The sequence below is a fragment of the Spermophilus citellus genome (genome assembly GCF_964194105.1).
Source record: "Spermophilus citellus genome assembly, chromosome: 16".
NCBI classification, from domain to species: Eukaryota; Metazoa; Chordata; class Mammalia; order Rodentia; family Sciuridae; genus Spermophilus; species Spermophilus citellus.
The window spans coordinates 33,913,920-33,926,608 of NC_138196.1; the positions used below are offsets into that span (position 1 = coordinate 33,913,920).

A 12,689-nucleotide genomic window follows, 5' to 3' on the forward strand; every position below is an offset into this window, starting at 1 on the left:
CTAAACTGACAAGAATACCTTGTAAATACCTTATATAGGCAATCTGATGGGTACTTGAGAGCCATTTGCACACATCAAGAGTCTTTTGGCCAGTAGGGAAGGGGAGCAGTGGAAGCTAAGGGTGCTTTCTCATTCAGTGGCAGATGCAGTCATGTCACTTAGGAAAACTAAGTACTGAATAATGACTTTGGCAGCTATTCTGTTTTCCCTTTATGCTTACATGTTAATGACTTTTGGAGTCCAGTATAATTGCTATGGACTGACAAAAACCCCACAAAAAAACAGAAATGGTTTTTGAAATACAAGGGTTACACACAGCATTTTAGGAATGTAACATAAGTGCATCCCTCCTGCCCTCATAGGCATATAGTAAAAGAAAATAAGTGTCTGGGGATAGGGTTAAGAAAAAGAACATACATAGGAAATATTTGTAAAAAATGTGACTAGTATCTCATGCAGGAAGAAGTCTCTTCCTTAAAGGTACACAATAAATCTGAGCTATCTCCTGTGGACACATTCCTATTTGCAGAATTTTGTCTATAATCCAAGATAAAGAGGAAAGAGACTAGGCTATTTGTTTCCAAAACAGTATACAAAACGAAAAGTTTTCTACTCCATAAATTTAAAAAAATAAAATTAAAATAAGGAGAATCTTAAGAGTTTCAAGTACTTAAAAAACCTGAATTCAATGAAGTAGAGGTCTCAATGTTAAAGTGACTACATCGTACCTGTGGTAAACATTATCATTCCCCTCCCTTACCCTAACATAACCTCTTTTTTCCCCAGTACCCCACCCCAGACAAAAGTTGGTAAGATTTCAGTATATACAAATTCCCAACTTTTCAATATTTGTTAATTCCTTGCAAAGCTGTCTACTTATATCTGTTGCTTAATCCATCTGAAAATGGAACAAAAAAACAAACTTTTTGTTTGTTTTCAAATAACTAGAGACCAAGTTTAGATGGCCCTAGGCTGAAGGAAATTGTTCCATTTGATCACTGCAGCAACTTGGACAAGTGGGAGAAAGGTGGCTAGTTATATCAGCCTTGTAAAAAGTAATTCAAGTTTACTCTGTACTGCCCAGCAATAAAGCAACTTTCCAATGCCATTGTACCTCATGTAAAAGTACATCACAAAGAAGCTTTTCAAGTAGTAGGGACTCCAAAGAAATTTGTTTTCTTATCCTGTTTGGATGTGACTGTGGCAGGTAGCACCTTGACTTTATGGTGAATGCTAAAAGATGACCTTTGTATTTAAAAATAAAATGAAAGACACGCAACAGGTCTGGACAGTCCAGAAATTACATTCTGAATAGATGGCATCTCTGATTCCAAACTGCAGGTCTGGTTTGACCTTGTTAGGAACATATCATGCAAGAAACTACTCAAAAAAAGAAACTGTTTCATGAATCGGGAAAGTTGCCCAACAGTCTGTCCCACCTAAGAGTACTTTACACCATTAGCTACTCAATATTTCAGTTCCACATTATTTACAGGCATGTTGCCAAATTCTGTGTGAAAGCAATCCCCCACCCACCTCCAATTATCTTTTTAGTTTTCAGATATGTTCCTGACTTGAACACACAGAAATCTCTAAGCTTCCATGATCCTAAAACTCAAGCCTATTTATTCTTTAGCTTAAACCAGATCATTTTTTGAGAATTAAAAGGCAGAAACTTATTAAAACAAAAATGAAAATAAACCCCACTTCACTCTGATCTCCAGTACTGATTTGACAATAAAGAAGTGAATCACTGGTTCCAGCTGCTTCAGCATGCCAGGAATGAAGGGCCATCTTCCCCCTCCTTCTCTGCCAGCCTCACACAGCTCTTCTGATTCCTCATAGTCATTGTGGTCCAGTCCCTGCCTCCACTGCAGTGCGTGTGAAGGTTTCCCACAATTTCATCTTTAGCTCTTACTGATCTAACTCCTGAAGCTTTATGCTGATGATCAAAAGTGTTATGTTCACTTCTTCCTCCAAAGAATTAACATGAGGTTAAAAAAAAAAATCACCACTATTATCCCATAATGTAAGTTATTTCATTTTTGGACAAGAATAAAAACCATCCACTTATTCTCTGACCACATAAAGATTTAAAAGTTAATAGCTACTAACTTCAGACTGTAAGTAAGCCATATGTCTTTTGGAATATTTCATTGGCATAGCCCAGGCAAGCACAGTACATGTATACTTATGCACACATAAAACACAATTTTCTTTCTGCTTCCATAAGATGTGACTTTAAAATAGATAAATAGGTCAACATTAACACCATGGAGATGCAAGGAGAGGTCCTTGGCACTGGCATGACTAACACCACTTTTTAGATCATAAAAGATGTTAGAGCTACAGTTAGCTATTTTGTTTTCTACCTTGATTTCTGAAATGATAGAACAATCCTATTAGTCATAAAAAAAGTTAAAGTCTCTGCAGAGCTCTATTATAGATATAAAAACAAAATGTGACACAATGAAGATGCTGCATAAAAATAGTTAAATCTAAGGTATTTGCAGTATTATAGGATGTACCCTGGCTTACCATATAAAAGTCATCAGATATTAAATAGCACTAAGTCCAAAACAAAACAAGAAGATACAATTTTATGTTGGATATTGTTTCAACAAGAGTTACATTTGGAATATTAAAAGAAATCCTTATGTTAGTAAGTTTAAAAAAACATACATTTATATCTATATAAAATAAATTTTAGTATGTTAAAACCTAAATTTTCTTATTTTTTTCAAAGAACTATCTAATTGCTCAAGAGCAAAGTTTAGTGTTCTCATGAGCTACATTTCATGTTACTTGTAGCAATTAGATTTGATAACACGTACCTCTTTCTTTTGGGATCATATCTAATCAACAGAATTATTGGATTCCCAATATGTCACCTCAGAATGAATTGCTTCTATCACGCAAATGGCAGTTTAGGAGCTTAAAAAGGATTTGTAGTGTTGTTGCTTTTTTTTTTTGTGTGTGATTATGTTTTTTTTTTTAAACGATAGAATCCAGTATAATTGCACATTTATATACAGAGAGAGAGAGAGAGAGGGAGGGAGGGAGGCACAAAATAGCTTTTCTTTTCAGAAAAGAGCTCTAAATCGATAAGGAACTAGAACACACTTAACACAACTGAAGGAATGCAGTAGAGCATCTACTTGCCCTATTTTCATAAGGTTAATTAGATACCTCTTGAAGGCAAAAAAATTCTACCGGGTACCAGCAACTGCAAACAGTCAAAATTCATGGAGAAAGTTAACAATCATTCAGGCTAACCATAGACTTCTATTTAGTAAAGCGTTACAATAATGTCTAACAATAATTATTTTATCCAAGGAATACTGGATACTGTGTGTGTGTGTGTGTGTGTGTGTGTGTGTGTGTGTGTGTGTATTCATTACTAAAAAATTAAATGCAAGTGACTTGTGGGCAGACAACTTGGTATACTTTTGTCAATAAGACTCAAGTATTAGAGTCAAACAATATTGCTAACACTGGCTTTCTTGGGAACTTTCTCCAAGAATTTCCTAAGATGAAATGTGTTTGTGTGGCTTTTACATACCCTGTAAAAATAGAAGTTTTTCCCCTTACTCAATGAGGGCAATCTTTTTTTGGTACCAGGAATTGAATCTGGTGGGGAGGGGGGGACTCAACCACTGAGTCATATCCCCAGCCCTTTTTATTTTTTATTTTGAGATAGAGTCTCACTAGGTTTCTTGCAAATTTGCTAAATTGGTGAGACTGGCTTTGAGCCTGCAATCCTCCTGCCTCAGTCTCCCAAGCTGCTGGGATTACAGGTGTGTGCCACCATGCCCATCCAAGCGCAATTAAGTATTGGATAATACTAATTAGAGTTTGTTTACATATAACTTGGGGATGCCCTTACTTCCTATCCCCCAAATTAGGAACACAACCAAAAAGATCTATTCAAAATACAATTTAGACTCACTTATATGGCATTACCAGGAAACATGACTGAATGGTGCTGACAACGAAATATTTGATTAGGAGGGGAAAACAGAAAATATAAAATATCCATAATTCCAAGTCAAACATTAGACTAGACATTAGATGGGGCTCCTATGGTCCAGCATTTGTTCTGTGCCTTTCATCTCCCTTTAGCTGCCTTTATCAGTGTGTCAAAATAACAGGAGTGGCCATTCCACCTATGCATTCATATCCACATATGCACTCCACCAAAATGTTGTCAATGGATAACATTTTAAAGTCAGTGAGCACACCCACTCCTTTTCTTCCTCCTAAATAAACAAATGAATGAACAATCAAACAAAATACACATTATATACCTTTCTAGGTAGAGTTATCATATCACAAAGCCCCCCTGGTTTAAGACCAAAGAGAGAAAATTCACCAGGGCATTTGTTTTCAAGAGGCCAGATTTAATACTTCCAGACAGCCCTTCTCTAAGACTATGAAAAACATTCTGAAGGGAAAGAGAAGGTAGCCTACTTACTGCTCAGTAAAGAGGTATATAAAGGTGATCATTTCTGGAGGACTTCCTCTGATTCCTACTTCACACACACACACACACACACACACACACACACACACACACACACTATTTGAACTACACATCTTGAAGTTCCTAAAAATGAAAATAAATAAAGGAATGATGGCTATTTTTGCTCTATACAACCAAGAAACATATCTTAAACTTTAAATTGATCTTATTAACAAAATTTTCCTTTCTCTTTGTTCTTACTTTAATAAAAGCAAAGACATCTCTTTTCCTAGCTGCAAAGGCATTGAAGCACAATAAAAAGCAAGGAAAAAACAAGGGAATTTAACCCTCCAGAGAAGAATCCCCACACCAAGAAAAACAAAGCAAAACCCAGACACCACCAACTGCTTCTGCCTGTGTACTCTGGTTTTCCATTTTTGCTTTAATAAGGCAGTTCTGATGGCAAAGGCTATATGCGCTGCAGCAGTCTCTTCTTTTTGAATGTATTATCTACTTGCTTTTTTCTTTGCATTTAAACAGAAAGGGGGGGATCATCACCCATTTATTTATTCTTTTACTTCTTCTCCATGATCTTGTGATTCCCATTTACATTTGATCTTGCTCCAGTATTCTGGTGACACAGGAGATAAGGGGTCATGTTCAGAGCAGCAGAGTCGGCCTTCCAATGCAGAGGGAACCAGAGCTCCCTTTTCATGATCTTTACAAAATGAGTGTGGACAGAACTCACAGAAGGAAACGGCTGCACTGCTGCACTCATTGCACTGATGCCATGGGCACTCCCACTTTCCTAACACAGGGTGTGGGAGGAAGGAGGAGAGCACCCGGGTTAGTGCCTGTCTTGATTACCCAGGAAAACCCAAGACCCCACCCTCCACTCTGAGTGGTGATTGAATTCGATTGAATACAACTCCAAATTCCAGCCAAACATACACCTAGTAGTGTTGTTTTGTATGGATGTGAGCTAGTGGCCCAAACCCAACGCCATAGGTCCAATAACCCACCTATGGTAATACTCAAAAGAAACTGATCTTTGCTGCCACACAGGGTATCCCAGTTTACCTGCATAATTTTATTTGCTATTGTTGTTTGTTCTATTCAATGTCACTTACTTCATGGTTCTACTAAGGAGAGTAGAATGTACTCTGATAAACACACAGTTGCCAAAGACCCAAGCAGAGAAAGGGCCTTGCAGGTCTAGCTTACCATATGGTGGCTGAGTCAGGTTAAGGCATAGGAGGTGGTATGCTTTGGGACAGTCTTTTTTGTCACACATGACCAACTCTCCACCATCTCCACATTGAAAACAGTAATCTTCTTGCATCTGCTTTGGTTCTGTTTTGATTTTTCGTCTCTTCTGCTTTAACTTGGCACTTTTCGCCTTCTCTTCAATTGTTGCTGCACATGCCTAGTAGGAAAGAAGGACCACAGTTTCAGTGATCACAGATAGTGTAGGAAGCATTATATAGAAAGGAAAACCCTTTATTAATTTAAATTCATCTTCTGTACAATTCCTAAAAACACCAGGAGGACTTTTCCTATAAAAATACAACAATAAAAATAAGGCTTTGTTTTCACTGACTTTTGAAAAGGCTGTTTTGTTTAATTGTAAAGGTGGTGATAAATCCAAACAACTTTTATTAACTAATACTTAGACAACTTGTGAATTCTTTCTCTTTTCTTGTGTGTGTGTGTGTGTGTGTGTGTGTGTGTTACTGGGGATTGAACCCAGGGGCACTCTAACATTGAACTATAGCTCTATTCCTTTTTTAAATTTTATTTTGCGACAGGGTCTTGTGAAGTTGCTCAGACTGGCCTTGAACTTGTGATCCTCCTGCCTCAGCTTCCTGAGTAGCAGGGATTACAGGAGTGCACCACAATAGCAGGCTATGTGAATTTTCCCATTAAGTTCTATAGTTCACATACTACAACATTCACTATTCAGCAGTCTTAGTATATAGTTAAATTAATAAAAAAGTTTCAAGAGGATTGCCAATTTCAAACAATCAGAAATACGAATACAATTCAGAACTAAAAGATCTTACTAAAATAGGATTCACTAGAAAATCAAAGTGTCTAAACTATTGATAAACATTCCTGATGACCCACAAAGTAGAACAGGTGTCCATTTGACAGCTTTTTCCTGAAATGGTTATAAGCAAACTTCTGCAGCCCCACTTCTATTTTCTTTTGGTTAGGGGTGCTCCCCTGCACAACTGACCTTTGGTCGCACTCCTAGAAAGCCACTGCAGTTATCTGCCCCACAGTGGCACTCCGTTCTGCCATTGCCCAGACAATCCAAGTTATAATTAAACGTTAACTCCATCCCTAAAATATAAGAAAAATAATTATGCATACTCAAATCATGAGGAAGAGAAAAGCTGTCAGATATACTTTCATACTGGAAGATGCATAATTCTGACATGAAGACTTTTTTCCCTTCCCATAATCCACCCTCACTGAAAACAGTGATGGATGAAAAGAAAAAAAAAGGGGGGGAAAGACAGTAAAACATCTCCATCAACAATTATGACAACACTAAATATCCTAAAAAGAAGTTATATTCTTTTTTATAAAAGTGGTTAGAATGATGTAATAGGGACTAGGAATCTGCAAACTGTGATCAAGAAAAGAGCATCTAATTTAGCCTTCTTTTCTAAAAGCTAGTCACTCCCGTTTCTAAATGAACAAAGTGATCTTGGAATTGTGATGATGCTAGTTCTCATACATAATGCTTTATGTTATAAATAGAAAAAAATTCAAAACAGAGGTTTACTATATACACCAAACATCCAGGGATTCAAACTAGAGCCTCCTAAGCTTCTTGCTAACTGGGCTTGACCAATCTACATAGTTCTAGAGAGTTTAAATCTATCTTAGCTACAGAATTTCTCTTCTCACCTTTTTTTTTTTTTTAATTTCACAAAAAAGAATCTTAGTTTTGCTTTTAAGCTCTATATAGACAAGGAAAAATGAAAGCAACAGCTCTGGCTTTTAAGGCTTTTAATGTCTAATTTGAAACAAAATGATCTTTCAGAGTAAAAAACAATAAACAAAAACAAAACCAACTGGTTTTAACATAAACTTATTACTTCTAATACATTTTAAAAAGAAAACAACAGCTAAGCATCTGGTTATATTATACAGACAGCAATCATTTAGAGAAGTAATGCACTAGCCACATCCTCTCTTATATAAAGGCTCTTGCGATTAAATTCTCTTTTCAGGATATAATTTCTTTTTTGGTAGTGGGGATTGAACCCAGGGACACTTAACCACTGAGGGCCATATCCCCAGCCTTTTTTTAAATATTTTACTTAGAGGTAGGGTCTCACTGAGTTGCTTATGGCCTCGCTAAATTGCTGAGGCTGGCTTTGAACTCGTGATCTTCCTGCCTCAGGCTCCTGAGCCCCTGGGATTACAGGTATGCGCCACTGCTCCCAGACAGGATATAAACTTTTACCTTTCATTGACAGGTAACAATTTCAAATATAATGTGAACTTTTCTGAATGAATATTTGGGCATCAAACCTAAAGAAGAGGAGATCAGGTTACTTTTTTACCTGCAGGAATATCACAAAGGGCAAAAAGTCCAACTCGAACATCTCCATTCACTGTCCACTTCTGTGTTTCACAGTTTGGATTACAACTGTGGTTCATAAAACGAGAATAATTTCCTTTTGGGCCAGCATCAATTATACGATCCTTCAGGAAGAAAAGAAAGGTATCTTTGACATAAAGCTAAATATAAGTCTATTTTAGAAACATCCAACTTAGTCAGGGGTCACAAGGCAACAGCATTTTGCTATCTGCTGGTGTTTAACAACTGATAAGTCTCAAAATGTGACACTCTCTGTGCAGTTTACTAAGTTCTCTAATTTATATGATGACTTTCAAGTCATAGTAATTAAGAAAAACCGTAATTCAGTTTCTTTTTAAGTTTACTTCTAGAAACAAGCAGACCACCAAATAATGCTACTTAGATTAGCAAACCATACAGGTAGGTATTTTCTAATTAGGAAACTTCAAGTTCAGATAACTACTCTAGTATTTTGCTGTCAGCCCTCTTTCTTGCTCAAAGCAGGAAGCAAAACTAGTGTGATGTCGATGCATTTAGTATAAAAATGTAAGAAGGAAAAATGAGAAATCTCCCCAGATGAAAATCTGGAGATTTGTTTGATGAACAGACTACTGTGTGGGTCAGACTTTCCAGTAGTACCTATTTTATTTTCACTTATACTGAAGTTCAAAAATATAGTAAAAAGATGAACACTTAGGCCCCTGAAACTGAACTGAGAATCAGGAACAACATTCCCACATTTTGTCAAGCTGGCTGAAGGGACCTCGGTGGTAAGGATAGGTAGGATTCATGGAGCCAGACTCCAGCATCGTCAAAATTGGCATTTTAACTTCTGTTCATGAGAAATTTTTTGAAAGTTATGAAACTTTCAAACAATTATATATCAGGAAAAATACTTTTTAAATGCTGTATCTTTTAATTTATAGTGGGTATATATTTTTAGTAGTGCTAGGGATCAAACTCAGGGCCTCACACATATTCGGTATGCTCTAACACTGAGCTGTATCCCAAGCCCTAATCATAGTCTGATTTTTAATTTTAGAGATATCCTAGAACACAGAAAACATAGGTACTAGTCTTGGCTCTTAAATGATAACAAGATATTCATTCAACAATTACTCACCATTTCTGGACCTCAGTTTCTTGTCCTCTGTAAATCAGAGGACTATTGAAAAGATTGTATTATATGTAATATGTAGGTGTTACAATTATATGTGTTATTAAACTGGCAGTTTTACTACCATTTTTCTTATGACAACACTCATTTTCCTAATCATTAAAAATATAAATATAGAAGTTCAGACTTTTTGTTAAATGAGAAATTTAATGGTGATTTATAATTTAGAATCACAGAGCTAATTCTTCCCTTCAGTGATAAAGAATCTGAGGGGCTGGGGTTGTAGCTCAGTGGTAGAGCACTCTCTTAGCACGTGTGAGGTACGAGGTTCAATCCTCAGTACCACATAAAAAATAAATAAATAAAGCCATTGTGTCCATGTACAACTAAGGAAAAATATTTTTAAAAAGGAACTGAGGCCCAGGTCTTTCAGAATATCCAGGAACTAAAATGCAGATCCAGATATGTAAACCTATTTCTGGTTATCTTTTCATTCTTAGTGTTTTCTTATATGACATGTGCAAGGCTTCAATAATGATTCATTTCGTATTCTAGAATAATCAGCACATTATAGTTTGCTGGCTATTATAAGTCATTATAATTTGCTTGGGAAAAATCAAAAGAAACTGAATTCAACCTGAAACCATGAAACAAGAACAGAAAATCCCTTTTTCTTACCCAAAAAAAAAAAAGCAATTTTACCTTTGTAACAGTTAACATATAAAAATTAGTTACACTGTTCTCGTGGGCTCGCTTGATTCGCAGTCTGCATTCTTCTTCATCAATTAATTCACCAACATATTCATTTACAAATTCGCCCTGCAGAGAAGCATGTAAATATATAACTAAAATCAGCATATCATATTATAAAATATTGCTTAACACAGCTATACTCTATCATAATTAACTAAAAAGAATCCTGAAATAAATGAAACCCTGGAAATAAATGGTAATTTATTTATAAATTACAACAGGGGCACTATTTTTTCTTGTACAAGTGCCTCATAAAATGCCAATCTACCTGTCTTTTCTTGCTAAGAATACTATTTCTATAGTCAAGTGATACCACATGACATGTTGCTAGGATCTGGGGAAAAAATTAACCCCAGACTTTGAAGCTATATAATTACCACAGACTGGTTTGTAATTATCACTCCAGGTTTGTAACTGTGAGGGGTTGGGAGTAAGAACCGGGAAAGATCTGAATCTGAAACAAATAAGCTCTGTCTTTGTTTTTTAAACGCTTTTATTTTGAAGTAATTTTAGATACTCATAGGAAGTTAGAAAAAATAGTACAGAGATATTTGTACCTATTCTTCACTCAGCTTCCTCCATCTTGCAGATCCATAGCGCAGTATAAAGCCAGAAAACTGACATTGGTACACAAACCTCAGGCTAATTCCCTTGAGATACAGCCAAGTTATATGTATTAACAGTTTGTTGGGCTGGGGATATAGCTCAGCTGGTAGAGTACTTGCTTGGCATGCACAATGCCCTGGGTCCAATCCCTAGCACCCCAAAAAATAAGCTTGTTTTTTAATTGCTGACTAGTGTTCCTCAGAATGGATATACTAGTCAGTCTAACCATTCACTCACTGAAGAACATTTGAATTGTTTCCAAATTTTGGCTATTACAAATAAGGCTGCTATGAATATTCTGGAAAAGTTTTCATGTAGATAAAGATTTTCATTTTTCTGGGACAAATGGTCAGGAGTGTGATTTTCTGTACCACACGGTAAGTGTGTTTGTTTGTTTATCTGTTTATTTGGACTGTACCCAGGGGTGCTTTACCAATGAGCCACATCCCCAGACCTTTTTATTTTTTGAGACAGGGTCACACTAAGTTAAGTTGACAAGGCTGGCCTCAAACTTGTGATTCTCTTGCCTCAGCACTTAGTCACCTGGCTAGGATGGGCGAGACCCGGGTTCGATCCTCAGCAACACATAAAAATAAAGGCATTGTGTTGTGTTCATCTACACCTAAAAAATAAATATTAAAAAAAAATTGTAGGAAAGGCTGGGAGCAGTGGTGCATGCCTGTAATCCCAGTTACTTGGGAGGCTGAGGCAGGAAAATCACAGGTTTAAAGCCATCCTGGGGGTGGGGGCAAGGGGCTGCTGGAATATAGCTCAGTGGTAGAGTACCCCTAGGATCAATCCCAGAACTACAAAACAAAACACTGCAGCAAAAAATGATAGGCTGTAATTCGCGATCTAATATTTTTTCTGTAAGTATGAAAAATAGGCTGGAAATGAAGCTCAGTAGTTGCTTATACTTATTAGCATGTGTAAGACCCTGGGTTCAATTCTTAGCATCCCTAAAAATTTTTCCAGAAAAGAAACCACTATTTAACAGGAAGTTTTTTGTTTCATTCTGGCACACATTTTCAGTAGTCTGTTATGTATGAAAAGGGGAAGGACTGTGTACATTCAATTTCATATTTGTTTTTTATTTTTTAGTTGTCGATAAACCTTTATTTTATTTATTTATATGGGGTGCTGAGAATTGAACCTAGTGCCTCACACATGCCAGGCAAGTGTGCTACTGCTGAGCCCCAACCGCAGCCCCTTATATTTGTTTTTTTATTGTGAATGTAACAAAAATCATTTCCATGTTGCTTTAACATCATTATGATTATGCTTTTCTAAGAATGAATATTTATAGCTATTTTGTAAAAGGCCAATTGTCTTACATTAGTAATCCTTCAAATGCTAAAGGGAAGATCAGTCCAGATTGTATTTTCTTTTCCCTTGATTATATTATTAACTTAATAAGTTATTTTAGAATAAATGCAACTACTATTAAAAAGTTGTAACAACATTAAACTTGATGGATTTCAAGACAGCCCTATAAACTTCTCCAGAATCATAGAAAACATTTGTATGTGTGATATGCATAGCATTAAAATAATATAACTTTTATTACATAACTCCCCATACGTATTTTTTTAGTACTGGGAATTGAACCTAAGGACACCTTACAACTGAGCTATATCTTCAGTCCTTATTTTTTATTTTATTTTATTTTGGTACCAGGGATTAAACTGAGAGGTGCTTAACCACTGAGTCCCTAGCCCTTTTAATTTTGTATTTTGAGACAGGCTCTAAGTTGCTTAGAGCCTTGCTAAGTTGCAAAGACTGGCTTTTAACTTGTAATCCTCCTTCTTCAGCCTCCCAAACTACTTGGATTATAGGCATGCATCGGCAGGCCCAGCTCATTATATAACAATTTTAAATGTACTTGACCTTTTTGTTTTTGGTACTGGGTACCAAACATGGTTTAATACTAAACTACATCCCCAATCCTTCTTAATTGAGACAGGGTCTCACTAAGTTGCCAAGCCTGGTCTCAAACTTGCAATCCTCCTGTCTAAGCCTCCCAAGCAGTTGGGATTTCAAGTGTGTGCCACTGTGCCTGGCCAAAGTTCTCCTTTTGAAACCTATTTTGGTCACAGTGACATAAAACTGACTAGAATTTTATAGTTCAAATATGAGGTATTCCCCAAAAGCTC

The 12,689-nt window shown here is 36.4% G+C and overlaps 1 protein-coding gene across 4 annotated transcripts in view; it reads right to left on the reverse strand.

Moving 5' to 3' along the window:
• Positions 1 to 808: 808 nt before the first annotated feature.
• NSD3 (nuclear receptor binding SET domain protein 3) overlaps positions 809 to 12,689 on the reverse strand; it is a 108,585-nt gene continuing 96,704 nt past the window's right edge. For 3 of the 4 annotated variants that reach the window (XM_081269512.1, XM_081269514.1, XM_081269511.1), the window contains 5 exons: positions 9,880 to 9,996; positions 8,044 to 8,185; positions 6,702 to 6,808; positions 5,687 to 5,888; positions 809 to 5,270 (listed from right to left, as the gene is read on the reverse strand). In XM_081269512.1, the coding sequence (XP_081125638.1) occupies positions 5,029 to 5,270; positions 5,687 to 5,888; positions 6,702 to 6,808; positions 8,044 to 8,185; positions 9,880 to 9,996 (810 nt within the window). In that variant the 3' untranslated portion in view covers positions 809 to 5,028. The remainder of the gene's footprint in view (positions 5,271 to 5,686; positions 5,889 to 6,701; positions 6,809 to 8,043; positions 8,186 to 9,879; positions 9,997 to 12,689) is intronic. The other variant, XM_081269513.1, reaches the window with a different exon arrangement.